This window comes from Colletotrichum phormii (assembly GCF_030913505.1).
Source record: "Colletotrichum phormii strain CBS 102054 chromosome Unknown BDP81scaffold_16, whole genome shotgun sequence".
NCBI lineage: Eukaryota > Fungi > Ascomycota > Sordariomycetes > Glomerellales > Glomerellaceae > Colletotrichum > Colletotrichum phormii.
The window spans coordinates 12,347-30,898 of NW_026851458.1; the positions used below are offsets into that span (position 1 = coordinate 12,347).

General features: G+C 52.0%; 7 protein-coding genes across 7 annotated transcripts; 5 read left to right on the forward strand and 2 right to left on the reverse strand.

The window, feature by feature from the left end:
• Positions 1-602: 602 nt before the first annotated feature.
• Positions 603-2,312, forward strand: BDP81DRAFT_396516 (4-aminobutyrate aminotransferase; the record flags this gene model as incomplete). Its single annotated transcript, XM_060588198.1, has 5 exons — positions 603-865; positions 936-971; positions 1,088-1,674; positions 1,738-2,199; positions 2,263-2,312. The coding sequence occupies 5 exons, from the start codon at positions 603-605 to the stop codon at positions 2,310-2,312; spliced, it is 1,398 nt and encodes a 465-aa protein (XP_060442381.1).
• Positions 2,313-2,676: 364 nt separating this feature from the next.
• Positions 2,677-4,077, forward strand: BDP81DRAFT_408319 (uncharacterized protein; the record flags this gene model as incomplete). Its single annotated transcript, XM_060589045.1, has 5 exons — positions 2,677-2,776; positions 2,845-3,050; positions 3,116-3,196; positions 3,270-3,739; positions 3,808-4,077. The coding sequence occupies exons 1-5, from the start codon at positions 2,760-2,762 to the stop codon at positions 4,075-4,077; spliced, it is 1,044 nt and encodes a 347-aa protein (XP_060442382.1). The 5' UTR covers positions 2,677-2,759.
• A 775-nt stretch (positions 4,078-4,852) lies between these two features.
• Positions 4,853-6,757, forward strand: BDP81DRAFT_378941 (aldehyde dehydrogenase). Its single transcript, XM_060586808.1, has 4 exons — positions 4,853-5,078; positions 5,151-5,350; positions 5,429-5,621; positions 5,685-6,757. The coding sequence occupies exons 1-4, from the start codon at positions 4,951-4,953 to the stop codon at positions 6,664-6,666; spliced, it is 1,503 nt and encodes a 500-aa protein (XP_060442383.1). The 5' UTR covers positions 4,853-4,950; the 3' UTR covers positions 6,667-6,757.
• A 301-nt stretch (positions 6,758-7,058) lies between these two features.
• Positions 7,059-7,823, forward strand: BDP81DRAFT_451759 (DJ-1/PfpI family protein; the record flags this gene model as incomplete). The annotated part of the gene is made up of 2 exons (XM_060592671.1): positions 7,059-7,089; positions 7,177-7,823. 2 exons carry the CDS (start codon positions 7,059-7,061, stop codon positions 7,821-7,823), a joined length of 678 nt encoding a protein of 225 aa, XP_060442384.1.
• A 171-nt stretch (positions 7,824-7,994) lies between these two features.
• BDP81DRAFT_482849 (amidohydrolase family-domain-containing protein) lies at positions 7,995-10,677 on the reverse strand (the record flags this gene model as incomplete). The annotated part of the gene is made up of 5 exons (XM_060595032.1): positions 10,236-10,677; positions 9,469-9,832; positions 8,817-9,281; positions 8,471-8,741; positions 7,995-8,386 (listed from the first exon to the last, which is right to left on the reverse strand). The coding sequence occupies exons 1-5, from the start codon at positions 10,337-10,339 to the stop codon at positions 7,995-7,997; spliced, it is 1,596 nt and encodes a 531-aa protein (XP_060442385.1). The 5' UTR covers positions 10,340-10,677.
• A 264-nt stretch (positions 10,678-10,941) lies between these two features.
• Positions 10,942-11,748, forward strand: BDP81DRAFT_396521 (thioredoxin-like protein; the record flags this gene model as incomplete). Its single annotated transcript, XM_060588199.1, has 3 exons — positions 10,942-10,988; positions 11,062-11,082; positions 11,136-11,748. The coding sequence occupies 3 exons, from the start codon at positions 10,942-10,944 to the stop codon at positions 11,746-11,748; spliced, it is 681 nt and encodes a 226-aa protein (XP_060442386.1).
• Positions 11,749-11,850: 102 nt separating this feature from the next.
• BDP81DRAFT_325919 (glutamine synthetase) lies at positions 11,851-14,510 on the reverse strand (the record flags this gene model as incomplete). Its single annotated transcript, XM_060585019.1, has 2 exons — positions 11,851-13,335; positions 13,383-14,510. The coding sequence occupies 2 exons, from the start codon at positions 14,508-14,510 to the stop codon at positions 11,851-11,853; spliced, it is 2,613 nt and encodes an 870-aa protein (XP_060442387.1).
• Positions 14,511-18,552: the final 4,042 nt, after the last annotated feature.

The window sequence follows — 18,552 nt, forward strand, 5'->3', positions numbered from 1 at the left end:
CGATGGGTCGATTCTCTCGTGCTCTTGCGTGACTTAAAGAGAAGCCAATGGGAGACACAAGACAACTTCGCCGTTACGTATGCATCGATATCGGCGGGATAGCTTTGATCAGCTGGGAGAAAGGGGTGTTGTTCATCATGCGTGGACAATTCGGCGTCGTTATCCGTAGATGCCAAGTGTAGTCAATCTTTGTTCCTGCCAAAATCATCTGGGAAGGTTTCCGCGACGTGAATCGGTACGTATCGGCGCTAACGGGGTGAAGACGCCAGGCCGATGGGATGCCGGTCTCTCCCCCTAGGATAATGCCGGATCGGTCACTAACATGAGCCTCGAGATTTAGTCATGGCTTTACCTTGACAGTATTGATAGACACATGACGCTCAGAGGAGAAAATTTGGGGATCTTATTTTCGTGTAAGCGGATGAGTAGTATTGTCTCTAGATTGTGATTGGGAATGCCTTCGCGAGAACCAAGATGGTCCGTGGCACCTGGCGTGTAAGTTGATGTTTGGACCTACTTGTTGGAGAATGAGACTATTTTATCGCCATTCTTCCGTCTCGAAAATCTGGCAGTACACGTAAATTGCACTACACAAAGTCACAATGGCATTCAGGCACCCAAGATCACTCGCACTGGTTGCCGCTGTCCGGCGGTGTCCTCGAAACGTCGCCGGCGTGAGGACATTCTCGGTTGCATCGTGCAATCGCGCAGCTGCCATCATCTCGGGCGAGCCTTCCTGGCCGAAGCTCGTGACATCCTCACTCCCAGGACCCAAAGTAAAGGATGTTCTTGCAGAGTTGGAGGAAGTCTTCGATACGAGAAGTGCAAACACCTTGGTCGACTACGAGAAGTCGACCGGCAACTAGTAAGTCGCATTGTCATGCTAGGAGCCTTACTTGTAGGAATTCGTTGGTGCTAACGTGTAACTCCTAAAGTTTCGTTGATGCCGATGGAAACACGTTCTTGGACGTGTAAGTGTTGCTACAATCTTCATCAACATCCGCAGCCCAGCACACAGCTAATCATGTCTAATTCATGCGTAGATTTGCCTAAATCGCCTCAATCCCTCTCGGGTACAACAACCCAGAACTCAACCGCGCCTCTATAAGCCCAGCCATGGTCCGCGCCATCGCCAGCCGGCTGGCTCTCGGGAGCTTCCCTTCAACAGACTACGCCGACCTCCTCAAGACCGGCATCCTGAAAGCCGCCCCGAAAGGCCTGACCAGGTCTTCACAGCAACCACCGGATCGGACGCAAACGAGACGGCATACAAGGCAGCCTGTATCTGGAAGGGGACCTGCGACCGGGGTGGCAGAGACTTCAGTGCTGCTGAGCTGGAGTCTGTCATGCTCAACCAGGCGCCAGGCGCGAAGAAGTATTCGATGATGTCGTTTTCAAAGGGGTTCCACGGCCGTCTTTTCGGTAGTCTGTCTACGACGAGGAGTAAGCCGATTCATAAGCTCGATGTGCCAGCTTTTGACTGGCCTGTCGCACCGTTCCCGCAGCTGAAGTACCCTCTCGACCAATTCGCGTCCGAGAATGCTGCTGAGGAGAAGAGGTGCCTTGAAGAAACGGAGCGTGTACTGGACGAGGCCAACGATACCGTTGCCGCAGTGGTGATCGAGCCTGTACAGGCCGAGGGCGGCGACAACCACGCGTCCCCCGCCTTCTTCCGTGGCCTTCGATAGCTTACCAAGCGTAAAGGCGTGTTAATGATCGTCGATGAAGTTCAAACAGGTGTTGGAGCCACAGGCAAATTCTGGGCCAACGAGCATTGGGACCTCCCGTCTCCGCCAGACATGGTCACTTTCTCGAAAAAGGCACAGGCGGCAGGTTTCTATTTTGGCGACGCCGGCCTACGACCCGACAAGCCCTACCGGCAGTTGAATACTTGGATGGGTGATCCCGTACGTGCGCTGCTGTTCAAGGCGATTTACGGAGAGATTGAGAAGCACGGATTGGTTGAGCATACGGCGCGGGTCGGCGGGTATCTGTACGGGGAGCTGGAGGCGCTGGCGGGTAAGTACCCGCAACATGTGTTGAACCTTCGTGGTAAGGATCGCGGGACGTTTATTGCGTGGGATTGTCCGCGGAGGGAAGAGGTCTTAGCCCTGGCTAAGTCAAATGGAGTGAATATGGGCGGTAGCGGTGATGCAGCTATCCGATTGCGGCCGATGTTGGTGTTTGAGAAGCATCATGGTAAGTTTTTACCCAGAGACTCGACAATCCTTGTATGAATGGAGACTGACTAACGATTTGTAGCCGATATTTTCCTCGAAGTACTGGAAGGGGTATTCAGGCGGCTATCATAGGCTCAAGCATTGTCAAGGACATGCCTTGAACAAGGATAAAACGATTGATCTATAAGCAAAATACACAAAGGACCGTTCTCGAAGATAGAATCATACATAAGCACGCCCTTCGGTGGGTCGTCTGGAGTCAAGATAGCTTCGCCAATTGGCAATTGGTGTCGATGATGAAAAAAAGCTGGAGTGACGAGATGGAGTAGCGCATTGTGTAATTCGTGGGCAGCTTGGCAGCTTCACAGCTCTCGTCCACGGGCAGAGATTGGTAATCTGTTCCAAGCTTCAACCCCTGTTTGGAAGGCCAGCGCGAGCTGGTTGAATGCGCTTTATAAACTTTCAGTCGATAACTCCTCGAATCTTCAAAGTCCCTATAGACAGTGCCAACTCTTCTTCGTCCACCTTCAGAACCCACCAGAAAGATTCCAGAACACAAAATAGCAGCATTCTGACACAATGGTCAACATCTTCCTGTAAGTCAACCGATGCTCAGCGGTGACAGGCGCCGTGTAAGTGCTCCGTGCTCACAGAAACGCCCTAGGACTGGAGCGACGGGCTACATTGGAGGCAGCGTCCTCTCACTGTTGGTCAAATCGCACCCCGAATACGCTGTGAGAGCGCTAGTTCGCGACAGTGCAAAGGGCAAGATCATTACTAGCGCCGTTAGCAAGGTCGAGATCGTCTTGGGCGACCTGGATGATGTCGAAACCATCACCCGGGAGGCTTCTAATGCCGATGTCGTTGTCCGTACGTTTCGGCACTTCTCCCATCCATTGGTATCATTTGTCGAATTCGCTAACACCCCGCGCCAGATCTGGCCGCATCTGGCCATTTGAAGAGCGTTGAGACCATCCATAAGGCTTTGTCGTCCAAATCGGCAGAGCAGAAGCCAGGTAAGACCATGTAGAATTTCCCTGGCTTTTTCACACCATCAGCGTTGTCATTCGTGCTAATATCCTGACGCAGCGCACTGGATCCAAATCTCCGGCGCCAGCGCTCTCGCCGCAGCAGAACTCGCCGACAAGTCTCGCAGCCCAGGCTCAGCGAGTGACCTCGTTTTTAACGACCTTACTGGCATCGCCGACCTCCGCTCCTTCATCCAAAAGTACCCAAGCCGCACCGTCGATAACTACCTCCTCAAGGTCGCCGCCGGCGAGCCAAAAGTCAACACGGCGCTGGTGTTCCCGCCTATCATCTATGGCCGGGGTCTCGGCCCCGTCAACCAGCGGAGCGTACAGACCCCATCGCTGGCGAAAGCCACGCTGGACCGGGGCCACGGGGTGCAGGTTGGCAAGGGCCTGAGCCGCTGGGGAAATGTGCACGTTGAGGACATTGCGCAGCTAATTGCCCAGCTTGTTGAGCGGGCAGCGGGGGGAAAGGGCGAGAATGAGGTTTGGAACGAGAACGGATTGTATCTCACTGGTGTTGGTGAAATTGTGAGTGAAGATGACTCTGGGTCCCTTATCCCCCTTCCTTTCCATCGGCTAATTGGTTCGATTCACAGCCGTTTGGCGATATCTCAAAATTGGTTGCGTCCGCCGCTGCGAAGAAGGGTCTCATTTCCAAGGATGAAGTGGAGGAAGTTGGCCCCGAAGAAGCAAACAGGGTGCTGCCTCACGGAACGGTGCTCTTTGGAACCAATGCTCGTAGCGAGGCACTTAGGGGCAAGAAGGTACTGGGGTGGGCACCAGCGGGTGAGAGTTTGGAGGAAGAGATCCCCAAGGCTGTGTCTTGGGAAGCCCCCGAGGTTCAGCACAGTGAGCTTAAGCTATGAGCACTTGATGGGCGGCCATAACTCGCGAAACATAAATCATGAATGAAATGAGTTTTCTATCTTACAGAGTCTCAAATCGAATCATCAAGTGAACGTCATGGGTTACTTCACGCGCCACCGGCCTAAAAGGGCGTTCTGCCATCGCCCTTCGATCCATTCCGTTAAGCCGGACTTCTTATCTCAATCCTCTGGTGAGGGCTAGAAGACCGATTTAGTTTCGAACTGAGGGATGAGTGCCTAAACAAGTGAACAAGCTCTCTGAATCGCAAGATATTAGTGGAGATTCAGCCCCTCATCCTCCGTTTCCTCTCCTAAAACTCACTGCGGCCCCCTCATTATGAGACCTAGATTCTATAAGGAAGGTCTCCCCGATCACTCTGAGCTCCACCACTCTGCCATGACTAATTCCAAGTGAGATCCAAAAGAGTCGAACATGCCAAATCGGTAAGAAGATCTCAGTCGCTTCGTGATCTAAAGAAGACGAGAGTCTCGGAGGCTCATGCCGGGAGGCCAGCCGAGGACTGACTTACGGAAACGCTGTCTTATTCCAGCTATCCCCCACTGCGGGGGAGGGGTAGCTTGGACCCCGCCTGGCAGGCCACGCCGATACTGAACAGATACAGCGTCACGGGCGGAATGAAGCTGCTCACGCGTTGAGGCCGAAGTCGCAGGCGTTTATCAGACGATAGTTCAGCTTGATAACGTATCTCAAGAAACTTGGCGGCTTACTCTATTGATTCTTTAATCGTCTTTTTGAACGTTGAAGACTCATCAGCTTCAAGAACCTCATCCTAAAAAGTTGTCACTCATCATCAGGCTCACTGAACTCCCGAGAGAAATCAATTCAGTCTCATTTCACATTTCACCGACAGAATGGGAGAGCTTTCCGTTGAGTTGACTGCGCCTAACGGCCAGAAGTGGACCCAGCCAACCGGCCTCTTCATCAACAACGAATTCGTTCCCTCATCCTCCGGACAGACCATTCCTGCTATTGATCCAGCGTGAGTAGTAGACTTCCGATTGCTTACTTTCCTTTGAGTGGAACGACTTGCTCACCTTCTACTGGTATTTAGAACCGAAGAAGAAATCGCACGAGTTCACGCAGCCACTGAAGAAGATGTCGACAAAGCCGTCAAGGCCGCCGCTGCGGCACTGAAGAATCCCTCATGGAAAGAGCTGTCGGCCTCAGACAGAGGCATTCTCATGGCCCGTCTTGCGGACTTGATGGAGTCGAATAAGGAATTGCTCGCAACCATCGACGCTTGGGATAACGGTAAGAAATCCTCAGGCCTTCCACCTGGCCCCAAGTCAACAGCTAGTCGATCACAATTGTGACAATCTACACATACAGGCAAGACATATCAAGAGGCATTGACAAACGACATGGTCGAGGCCGTCGGAGTTATCCGCTACTACAGCGGCTGGTGCGACAAGATCTTTGGCCAGACCATCAGCCTGCCAAACAAGTTCGCCTACACCGTCCGCCAACCCGTTGGGGTTGTAGGTCAAATCATTCCATGGAACTACCCAATTTCAATGGCAACGTAAGACAGTTCCTGCCATGAGAGGCTCGAGTGCACTCTGCTGACTTGTCAACCGCAACACAGATGGAAGCTCGGACCTGCGCTAGCCTGCGGCAACACCGTTGTTCTCAAGGCCGCTGAACAGACACCCCTTAGCATTCTCGTCTTTGGCCGTCTCATCAAGGAGGCCGGCTTCCCACCAGGCGTCGTGAACTTCATCAATGGTCTGGGTAAAGATGCCGGCGCAGCCCTCGTCTCCCACCAATTGGTCGACAAGGTCGCGTTCACGGGATCAACAGCGACTGCAACCAACATTATGAAGATGGCTTCGGCCACACTAAAGAACATTACCCTTGAGACGGGCGGCAAATCCCCTTTGTTGGTCTTCAACGACGCGGATCTCGAGCAGGCAGTTCGGTGGTCGCACATGGGCATCATGTCCAACCAAGGGCAAATCTGCACAGCCACGTCGCGGATTTTGGTACAGCAGGACATTTACGATAACTTTGTTGCGAAATTCATTGACGAGGTCCACAAGACGAGTAAAGTCGGTAACCAGTGGGATGCCGAGACTTACCAGGGCCCGCAAGTCTCGAAGCAACAATACGACCGCATCATGTCCTACTTCCAAATCGGTCGCGACGGGGGCGCTACAATCAAGACGGGCGGCGAAAGGCCTGCACATCTGGGCGATAAGGGGTACTACGTCGCGCCGACTGTTTTCACGGATGTGAAGAGCAACATGAAGATCTGGCGCGAGGAAATCTTCGGCCCCGTCGTCGTGATTCAAAAGTTTAGCGATGAGGCCGAGGCGGTGGAGATTGCCAATGCCAGCGTCTATGGCCTCGGCGCCGCAGTCTTCACGACGAACTTGGAAAAGGCGCATCGCGTGGCTGCTGAAATCGAGGCGGGCATGGTTTGGGTGAATAGCACACAGGACTGTGATCCTAGGGTCCCTTTTGGCGGCGTGAAGCAGAGCGGTATCGGGCGGGAGCTTGGTGAAGCTGGACTTGAGGCGTACAGCCAGATCAAGGCGGTTCATGTGAATATGGGCAACAAGCTCTAGATATTTGAAACATCATCACATCCTAATGCCTCGGAAGACATTGCAACTATCGTGGGGTTTGCATGGAAGATGACGCGATTCAGAAGGGGACTTGTCCCAGTCACTTTAGTAATAATCCCCGCATAATCTCTCCCTGGACAGTGAGACCTTACGTAAACAATCTCACCGATCTCCGAGCGCGGTCATCGGTCTTCCGCCTACGTAGCTCTAGATAAATGAGCAATGACTGAATCGCGGGGTCCCAGCGCTGCCCCTCGCAGTTTTGGTGTTTTGATGAACGGTTCGCAACACTGAGGCATGTTCACTAGAAGCCGCAATTTTTCTCCAGAGGACCCTCTGCAGCAATCTTAAATCCTTTGACTTGCGTCAAAAGTTTCAGCCAGAGCTTTCCAATGGCTCAGAACGACGAGCGTGCCGCTGATGGTGAGTCGCCAGCGCGAGCGGACTATAATCCCACAGAGTCCATAGCTTGTGTTTTACTAAGAGCTGCTCATTTCTGACTTGATATAGGCAAACCGGTCAACTTTGGCCTGGTACTCTTCCCAGCCTTCCAGTCTCTCGACGTCTTCGGGCCCCTAGACGCCCTCAACATGCTATCTGGGTCATACAGAATGAACCTCTACACCATTGCAGATACCTTGGACCCCGTGCCAACGAGGGTCAAGGACGCCAACCACATCTCAAATTTCTGCGAGAGCATCGTCCCAACACACACATTCCAGACCGCTCCGCCCGTTGACGTGCTCATCGTCCCTGGCGGACAAGGGACCCGGAACCCGGGCATCAGCACCGCGATCGACTTTGTCAAGGAGCGCTTCGACTCGCTGCAGTATCTACTGACCGTCTGCACCGGTGCCGGGGTTGCTGCCCGAGCTGGCGTGCTGGATGGGAGGAGAGCGACGACGAATAAGCTCTCGTGGGACCAGACGGTTGCGCTGCGGCCGCAGGTCGACTGGGTTCACAAGGCGCGGTGGGTGCAGGACGGGAATGTCTGGACGTCCTCAGGTATCAGTGCTGGCATCGATTTGGCGTTTGCATGGATTGGGGCCGTGTATGGGAAGGATGTTGCGAAGAATATCGCCAACAGAATGGAGTATACGCCTGTTGAGGATCCAAGCTGGGATCCGTTTGCTGACTTGTGGGGGTCATCAAAGTAAGGTGTGTAGATACATATGATGTTCACAGACCGGTATTGTGCAAGCCATTTGGAAAGACTCTGGTGTTTGTATGCTTTTCTACATCTTTCTTCGGGTGACTGATGCTCTGTTTGTAGTCGTCTTCGAGGCCAACCAAAGCCTGAAAGGTGTACTTAACTGAACTGAGGCGATTTAAGTCGATGTTGAGTCCCGGACATCCCAGACTTTCCGGCCTCCGAACCAAGTCTCTTCCACTTGAGCCTGCAATATGCTCTTCTCGTCCCACTTCATATCGACCACAATGAAATCAGCGCACTTCCCAGCTGCAAGACTCCCTGTACGCTCCTCGTCAAACACACTGCTAGCAGCGCCCCAAGTAGCGGCTGTAACAGACTCATAGAATCCAAGTCGGAAGTGCTCGTTGAAAGTCCCAGTGAAAGTTAGATCCCTTGCAGACCGCCTCATAGCCGCAACGTACAGATTCTCCATCGGTGCCCACGGCGAAGTTGGACTATCGCTGCCGATAGCCATCAAGACCCCTGAGTCAGCGAATTCTCGGTAGGCGAATGCCCGATGACAGCGGTCTTTTCCAATCAAGCGGGGTCATTCTGTGAGAACGGCTGGGTCTGAATGGACTGGTTGGATAGAGGCTGTGAGACCCAATCTACCTAGACGAGCTGCGTCTTCTGGTGACGCGAGTTCCAGATGTTCGATGCGATGGCGGCGGCCAGCGGTGGTGTGCTTCTCGATGGCGTCGATTGCCATTCTAACCGCGGCATCTCCAATGGCATGTAGTGCGACCTGGAGACAACCGTCATTTGCTTCCTTGACAACGGGTTCCAGATACTCTGGTGCCCAAATCGGTGGGGGCTTCCCTGCGGGTGCGTACGGTTCCGAGAGAAACGCCGTGCAGGCGTCGATAATGCCATCGCAAATCACCTTGATACCGACAATCCGGAAGTCCGGGCTAGTAGTGGAGTTTTAAGCCCGGCTTAGCTCAATAGCGCGGCGAACTTGACGAGAGTTGGCCTCTTGATCCGTTGTTGGCTTGATCAGCCAGTACGCAGCCACACGGATCGGGATATCGGGCTGGGTATCTCGAAGGGTGATGATTGCGTCCCAGGCCTCCTCGTCCATTGCCATCTCCACCACGCCCGTGTATCCTGCTGCGTTGTAATCCTTTACTGCAGCGACAATGGCTTTGATGCGCTCTTCTTTGGGGGATGATGAGGCCTGGTACGGCCAGATGATGGACATCATTGCCCCTTCGTCAAGAACACCAGAGGGGTTCCCGTGTTCATCGCGATGAATGCGTCCGCCTGCTGGATCCGGCATGTCGGCGACCCCAAGTTCTTTCAAAGCTGCGGTGTTACACCAAGATGAGTGTAGCGAACTCGCATCGACAAATATAGGGCGTGGATCAATGTCATCGAGTGTTGGTATTCCTTTCACAGGGAATTTGGTTCGAACCGTAGGGTCCTGGGGGTGACGAAGTATCAATATCTCTGTATTGATTGATTCTGCGTAAGGAGTAAAAGGGAGATTCCAACCGGAGGTTGGGTGGGTAGTCGAGGTCTAATTGTACTCCGTCGAGGTGGCCCATGCTCTGCCCTTACTCGCGGTCGAATTGGACTTCCAATCCGACATCGAGTAAAGCGGCCGAGACCCCGTTCGGAGTCATTGAATACCTCCATCCTTTGCAGAGGATTGTTGGAAGACTAGGGTTTGCCTTTGCGTACGATTTGATGCTCGATCGGATGTCGTTCAGCGTCTTGCAATTTGACAAGTCGAGTTTCCGAAGAGACTGTCCTAGCAGGAGGAGGTGCATGTGGCCGTCAATGAAGCCTGGAAGGACTGTTCGCTGCTGCAAATCATGAACCTGGAACCCTGTCAAGTCTGCTGGTTCTATTTCTTTCCGAATTCCAATAGCAGCGATTTTTTTCTCTATCACCAAGAGACTGTCGACGAATATTGCCTCGGCGTTGAGTCCAGTTCCAGCTCTCGCGAGGACTCTACCATTGTGAATATTCCTGCAGTAGACATTACAATGGCGCAAAAACTTGCAATTCCGAATCAAGTTGGAGGAAGATTACAACTGCTGCTTTTACTTAAGAAGATTTATCTCTGTGGGTTGTGTTACCTAGTGAGCGCTCAAAACTGCCGATGACAACGTACTTAGATGAGGCTTGTGAGGAGTAGCTTTCCAACGTTTACCCCTTGACTGCAAAGCTGCGTGTGAGTTAATTTTGATTCTGGCGAAAACTACTTTGAAGTCGCAGCACGTGTTCGGAACCTTTGCTAATACTTGTACACTTAGCCAAGCCTTAAGTGCTCAATAATACTTATCTTGAGTCACTAATGCTTCCGAGAAAAGATCTTGTCAACGGAAGTCTAAGTGGGCTTCCCATTACTTAGCGCTCGTTACGAGTTTACTTCCCAGTACACCCATCTCTCGTGCCCCATTCTAGCTCCCGAACAGTCAAAAAGCGGGGCGACACCTCTCCTCGAGTTTCCTTCCCAGTCAACCCAGATAGCATCGTACATAGCGCGGTTAGACGGAGACCGCGCTTCGTTGGCTTCCACAATTGGCTTTCTTGCCCTCATCACCCCAACCCATCGTCGCCCTCGATTCAGGCTTATCGATGGTCCTCTCTATATTTGAGTAGTGCTTGTGGCCTGCTACTCGGTATATCGACTTTCTACCTGCACTGGGCAGTGGAGCTGTTTGAGCCGGCGTTTTGAGCAGTCAGGAAATGAAGCTCGGGGCACATGAGAAGGCGCCATTGAGGAGGCCGAGTCCGTCCATAGAGCGAATGAAGCGGAATTGTGCGAAAAGGGAAGAAGCAGAAAATATAGGGAGAAGATTGAAAAAGTCGCTCAAGTCAATTCCAGAGAAATCCACGATCAATCCCAGCTTATATGCAATTCGTCAAGTCACTTTGGTCGATCTCCCGGCCACGTGAACGCGACCTAAGGTCGCAGGTGCGGGGTCGTCACCAACTGATTTGCAAGCACCCCAGTGCCGTCATTCCGGCATTTACATGCAGGCTTCAAGTCTCAAAGACAGTTGTGTCACGCACGTAGAAAGGCTGGACAATACCTTCCACAGCAGACGATTTCTTGATACCATTTCCGGAACATGTATCAGTCCCAGATCACATATACCTTGGATACGGTTTGTCCCTGGTGAGTGTTTTGGTTTCCGTCAGATTCGACTTTGATATTTGACAACGAGTGGAAGTTAACTCCCCGGGGGAAGGACCTATATTGCTAAGAAGAGGTATGAGGGGCGCAATCATGGACGCAAAACCATTTCAATCTAACAGAAGGTAGATTGGCGGAGGCTCTTGAACAAATCGCGGCTAGCCCCAATGGCAAAGATGTCTCCTTCACCTTGGTCTTCCGTCCGTACCAGCTCTACCCGGACTTCCCATCAGAGCCGCAGAATAAGCGACACTGGTACACGACAGCCAAGCACGACGCATCCGATCAGAAGCAGGAAGTTTTCGAAGCGACAATGGAGGCCCTCGGATCCGCAGCCGGCATCAACTTCTCCTTTGGCGGCACCATGTCCAACACGTTTCCATCGCATCGGATCATCCAGCATTTTCAGGAAGCCAAGGGTGCAGAGACTGCGAATAAACTAGTCGATGCGCTGTATAATCGCTACTTTGAACGCGAGCAGGATCAAAACTCGAAGGACGTGCTGGTTGAGGCCTGCGTCGAAGTCGGTATCCCGGAGACGGAGGCAAGGGCAGTCGTGGATGATGAGAGTGAGGGGAAGATGGAAGCTAGAAACATGATCCGGATAGCAGCCATGGATGGTCTTGATTCTGTGCCGTATATCATGTTCGAGGGCCGTCGGAGAGATCTCACTCTCATCGGGGCCAAGGAGATTGATGAGTATGTCAAGGCTTTGCAGACGATTATCAAGGAGAGCAAGTAAGGGTACTGTATGTAGTATTATGACTTCTGTTTGGTTCATAGTGTGCAGGCAGCTACCCAAGATAACTTTGGCCTTTGGTTCCATTTTGGTCGAGATATTGTCCTAGTATCGCTCCAAGATCCACTGTCGGCGGTCATCACTGCTGATTGCCTCCAGGTTCTTCATCTCCTCCTCCTTGACTGTGATGTACCTCTCCACCAAGTCCTCACCAAGCAACTCATTCATTACATCGTCCGCGCGGAGAGCTTTAAGCGCCTCGGGTAGACATGAAGGAAGCATCTGCTCGACGCCCAGCTCCTTTCGGTCGTTCGGCGTCAAAGACGCAGGGTCAACCTCGCAATCACCCCAGGTCATCTTTTCGCTTTCGATGACGCCATTTGTACCCGCGCCCAGGAGCGCAGCGAGTGCGAGGTACGGGTTCGCGATGCCGTCCATGCATTTGACCTCCCAGTGGCTGCTCTCGATCTTGCGCAGCGGTGTCTCTCTGTTCTGAGTACCCCATGTTACCCAGCGACCGCCGGCCCAGCAACCGTCTTGGACTCTCTCGTAGCTGACCGGGTTGCTATATGTGAAGGCCGTGATAGCGCGAAGGTGCCTCAAGATACCGGCGTAGAAGGGGCTGTACGTCTCCGGCTTGGACCCTCCAGCGGAGGAAATTGACATATGGACATGAGCCGCGGTGCCGCAGGCTGTTGGGTACGGCTTAGGGTGAAGAGTCATTCTGTAACCTTCGGCAGCGGCGATACCTGAGATAACCTCACGGACGTAAAGCAACGTGTCGACTGCTTCGAGGGGAGGGGCCTGCGGAAGAATGACTTCGAACTGGCCAACCGCACTCTCAGGGTGCACTTGTTCAATGTAGATGCCGTCTGCGTCTAGCTCAGCAACAGCTTTCTCGATGACTTTGGAAAAGACAGGGTGGTCCATCATGCGTGAGGTAGACCATGCGTGTCCGTCGTTGCTCAGAGTTTTGTACTTCTCGAAGGAGCTATCGACGCGCTCGAGAAGAACTAGCTCAATTTCGAACCCGAGACTGAAGGTCAATCCATGTCGAGCAGCGATTTCGATCACCCTTTGCAGCAAAGATCGCGGGCAGAAGGGTACAGCAGATCCGTCGTACTCCCTGAAATCGCCAAAGACGCTGATATGACCCTCCCTGGGACCCTCCTGAAGTGAGGTGAAGTCGGGATGCAGGCGGTACTCTCCTGTGCCGGATACCCCTGGGACCACGTGGTCGTTCTGCAAGAGCCCAAGACTTGCTTTGGTGATACTGATGGAGAAGTCCCCATCTTCGTTCATCACAGACAGAACCTTGCGCATTGGTATCGCGCGAACTCGTGGTGTTGCTGTCAGGTCGTTCCAGTAGATGCGGAGGTACTGAGGGGGCTTCTTTCCATCCAGAAAAGCTTCTAGGATATCGAGATCGCTTCTCCCTGACAGCCTCCTTGGGTTCGCAATGGTTTCATCGAAGCTAAACTCTAGGCCCAGGTGGTACACGCGATTAGAGTTGTTGAAGAGAATGTCTTTGACCAGCTGAGTTGCTTCCCGCCAAGTCATGTGCCCTTTGCGGGCATATTCGGATAGAACCTGGATGTTGTTAGCCTTGGCGGGAAGAAGCACATGATGTCACTAACCTTTTCTAGTACCTCCCTCACTTGAAGGACGGCGAGAAGGTAGGTCTCCGGGAACCGATGCCCATCAGTGCTCCATAGTATCTTGGACCAGGGGCACAATTCTAGGACCTGGCGCACGGCGGTTTCCTGGCCGTCACGACTCAAGAAGGGGAAGATCTCGCCTATATCAGTGTAAACGTTGGCGTAGACACATGCCAGGTACCCGGCTTCTCTCATGAACGGGTAGCTGGCGTGCAGAAGCACGATGGGCACAGTAGGGTACTGGCGAATAAACTCTTGCAGGTGTGATGGGGATGCAGAAGTGAGGGTGATATCATTGTCGCCCAGGCCGGTGTGAAATTGAATCGGCTTCTTGCCAGAGCCTGAAGCATTCCTGATGAGACAAGCCAATCTGTGCACCAGGTACTCATTCAGCCCACGGTGATTGACACGATTAAAGGCCTTGTCGGTCCCTTTCGTATGTTCCTCATGGATCTCCTCGAAGACCTTGCGAGCCGCGGCAGCGTCCGGTCTCCTGGGAATTCCCAAACCAGTGCGGTAGCAAATAACAGACTTGAAGCCGACGACTTCTGGATCGGCTATAGCCTCCGCAATGCTGTGGTCAAATGCCTTCAATGCCTTTTCGAAGACAGACCCGGCGTCTTTGGCAGTTCTTGGGGCATTCTCATCCGTAGGGAGATGGTCATTGATAATGTCTGCCGCAATCTTCTCGATGCGCACAATCCTCTTCGCGGGGCTGCGGGTGAGATCGCTGAAGTACGTGTAAGGGTAGACCGCGTTTTCGCCATCTAAACCATCGTCGACCAGAACCGATTCAATCCCATTGAGACATTCCGCGACCCATGCATCGTAGTCCTCGATGCGTTTCGCCTCAATGGCATTCACAACGGCTTCCCAGCTCGGCTCGCATCGAAGGATCTTGGAGAGCTGTTTGACGGCACGTAGGTGGGCCAAGCTTGTCAATGAGGCGTGGATCGCATCGCCGTGAGCCTCGGTTGTAATTGAAAGAAGAGGATGACGGCCAATTGCGTCGAGATCAAGGAGCGGATGGGCATGGTTGTCGATGATGGGCGTTGTCTGAATGGTGTGGCTGAGGAGCGCCTGGCCAGTAAGCTTCGCGGGATCCATCTTCGCGGAGAAAGACAACCAGAGAGGTCAGGGTTGCAGCTAAGGTCGAAAAGGAATTCTGACAGCCTTTCAACCGCAAATCGATCGATGTAGCCCCCAGACGAGATGGATTTTGGCCTGGCGATTTGATTGTGTAGGTGTGAAGATGCAGCTGGCGGGAAAGGGAGAGAGGGGTAGGTAGGTGATCTTGCTGTGAAATGACGTGAGACCTTCTTATCGCTGCCGCTGCCGTGCTATGCCGATAGGGAGACTTAATTCAATGTCTTACAGCTTCGGAAACCCTCCCCTCCCTTTGGATAGATCGCGAGGGGAAACAACCCAGCCCCATTCCGCCTTATTCGCAGATCTAAACCAGCCGACGTCGCGGGCTGGAGCGTGCAGTGGTGTTCATCGGAGCAACAAGCTTTATACCCCGCAATAAGTTGATTAAGATGGGACACCCATGCCCCTCAGACTGCAGTATCCCATCGAGTGCGGATTAACGTCAAAAACGCCAAGGCCAGAACTACCCACTATTGTACCCACTCCTACTCCGCACTTTAATGAGTACATGACGAAACATTATTTGAACCTTTGTTTTCTTCCTTACTGTCACCACCAAAATTATCATCTTGTTCAATGCCGCGATGTCTTCTAGCGATTCCGATGCCTCCGGGGCTTCCGGACGGAGCTGTATTATGGTTGAGCTCCTTCCTGAAGACCTCGCCGTCGCTTGTATTGCCGATTATACGCCGGAGCGGTGCGATAATAGTATAGTCCGGCCTTACGAACCCCCGGCCATTGAATGCGGGCGGCCGGGTACCTTTAGACCCTTTGACGTACCCGCCCGGGGCCGAGGGATACGGGACCTACCGGCAGCCCCGCTTGACTTATTTCTTTAGTATGTCCTCCGGGACCTTGTTGAGTAGTGGGCGTAATGGACGAATACGGCGCCGTTATCTAAGGAAGGCCCCCGGGCTAAATGGTTAAGAGTGTATGAGTGGAGAAAGACCTCTGTAGAAGAGATTTACCTCTTTTTAGGAATCCTACTTTATATGGGGATTTATAATGAATCTCAAATATTAAGATACTAATCAACTTAATAATAAAAGGAGGATCCTATCTATCTATTTACCCGGTTTATCTCCCGGGACCGCTTCTAAAGTTTACTCCGGTAGCTATGTATCTTTAATACCTCTGATTCCCAGCCTAGCTAGTCAGGTTAACACTAAGCCCAAGCCGGGATGCTGGGTATATACCGGAAGGTTAAAGATTAGTCAGCCTATATTTAAGAGACTAGAAATTCCTTCTATATAGCCGGCTCTGACCTTACTGTTGATGAGGCTATGGTCCGGTTTATAGGCCGGTCCCTAGAGACGACAATAATACTAATAAAGCCGACCCTAACTAGCTTTAAGGTCTGGATTCTTGCCTAATTAGGCTACTGTCTACGATGGCTCTGGCATGTACGCGGCAAGGGCCCGTACGGACTAGTCCCTCAAGCCCGGCCAGTAGATAGTTAGGCTGGAGTAGCTATTATAATCCTATTAATACCAACGCAGCGTGTTGTAATAATACTTATTACCTTACTTCCAGCTGCAGTCCACCACGTGTTTCTAGATAATCTCTTTGCGTCTGTACGGCTTCTTCGGGCCCTCCGGAAGTAGCAAGTCGGAGCTTCTGGAACCTGCCGGAAAGACAGTGGGATAGATAAGATCCTTGTTACCGAGAAGGAAGTAGAAGGTCAAGGTATCTCTTGGGGGCAGGGAATTGATATACCGGCGTCGCAAATTGATACACCGGCGTCGACCTTACACCGGCGTCGCTGTTCGACCTTTTGATTGGCTCAAAAAAATATTGTTAGTGCAATCAAATTCTGCCAGATACCCACAAAGTATCTCAACCCTTTTTGTTCCTTTGCTCCCTTTCCTCTAAGGTTACATCATCAAGCCTCTAAGTCTAACTTATGCTATTTGCTTACAATGGCTTCTCTAACTGGAGTTAGAGATGTTCCAAAAGGCCAATCTCAAAGCAATACCCCTACTAATAAACCTCCCCCTATACGAGAGCGACTATTGTTTGAGTACGGCCTCCCACTATCATCTGGCCAACCACCATTATCTCCCTCCTCAGAAAGCAGCCGCCCTAGCGTTAGCCAATTCTATGGAGTTGGTGATCCTCAAGGGCAGCGCGACCTTATCACCGAGCTCCCAGCCGACATATTACAAGACACGCGACCTCTTGCATACGATTACCCTAGCATAGAGCCTATGTTATATCTTACTCGTCATTTCCCTAAAGGAACTGTTGGAATAGGCCTACATTAGGCAGCAGGAGGTTGCTGCCGCGGTCCGTTCCAGCCACGGTGGTCCGTGTGGCTCAGCCACACGAGGGTGGTATACCCCAGACTTCCTGCCGCCGCTGGCACCTGGTTAGACTTCCACTAAAGAACAACAAGAACAAGCAATATCACCACTACAGTCGGTGATCGTTGCTACCCACGATACTCGAGTATTTTCCTTTTCCACCTGTGAATCCAACAGTTACTTTTAACCTAGCTAAGTATAAGGCAGTCCACTTTAGCAGGAAACATAACCAGACAAAAGACCTACCAGATATACAAGCAAGGGGCCTAACTATTAAGGCCTTAACTAAGCCTGTACGATAGCTAGGAGTCTAGTTTAACAAGAGACTCACCTTCCGTCACCATATCGAAACTAAGGCGGCAGCAGCAAAGAAGGTAGCCCAGTTCCTTCGGCACCTAACAAATACTAAAAGGGGGCTCCCAGCAGCCGCAGTACGAAAAGCGGTTATTGCCTGTATCCTCCCAATAGCCTTATATAGAGCTAAGACCTGGTATACGGGCCTAACCAAACCAGCCCTGAACAGCGGCACTAATACTAGCAGTAGTACTACTTTACGGATATCTATAGTTAGCACAGGACAGAAGGGCCTGGCCCGTAGAGTTAGCAAAGTTATTACAGCAGCAGCAAGGGCTATCCTGCCTATCTGGAGAACCACACCAAACAGTAGCCTCATCCGAGACGCTAGCCTTCCTATAGCAGAGGTAGCCCTCGAAGCAGCGCGACTACGCTTCGCTATACGCCTACAGAAGGTTGACCAACAGCATCCCTTGGTCCCAAGGCTGCTGCAGCCAGGGCGGCAACAGACCAGACTTCAAAGAACAGCTGGCCTCTTACCTAAGTGTCCAAGGCCACCACTCCTATAACCGCAATACCTCCCAGGGTCTTATAACCTTATAGTTACTCAGACGAAGGAAGTAGCAGCTAGGATTTTCCAGGCCTGGCTTAAGACTATGCTAGGCAAGTATATAGTCGTATATTTAGACGGCTCTAAAGCCCCTGACGGGGCTATAGGGTTCGGTTTTGTTATTTACCGTAATAATAAACGTATAGCCTAGGGCTGCGGCCGTCTTGGCTTAGCAGAAGTGTTTGATGGCGAGGCTGAGGGGGCGAGGGCTGGGCTCCGACGGGCCCTTCAGACCTCCCAAAGCTAGCCTATACACATCTATATCAATAATACCAGCGTTATTCAGGGGATTCGCGGTAAGGTCCCAGACTCCTCACAAGCGGCCTTCCTTAAGATCCAGGAGGTAACCAGGATACACGATATACGAACCCATTAATCTCCTAGGCACCAAGGCATCAAAGAAAATAAAGAAGCAGACAACCTAGCTAAGGAGGGCACAACCCTACTAGTCCCAAGGGGACAGCTAGCAACTCTATCAGGGATCAAGCGGCTTACTAAGGAGCATACACGTCGCCAATATAAAAAATAATAAAAACAGGAAGCAACATCCTATTATACCCAGCTAAAGCTCAAGGCTACCCTTACTTACGCCCCCGAACTAGCCTTACCGCAGGCTATCCTTCATCATCTCTTAGCAGCCCGATCAGGCCATAAAGACTTTAAACAATACCACCAACGCTTTAACTATACAAAAGCACTACTTACCTACTCTTGCGGGGAAGTAAAAGCGGTAGACTATCTAGTCTACTACCAAAAGACCCTAATAAGAAGGCATCAGTAGCCTACCCTCTAC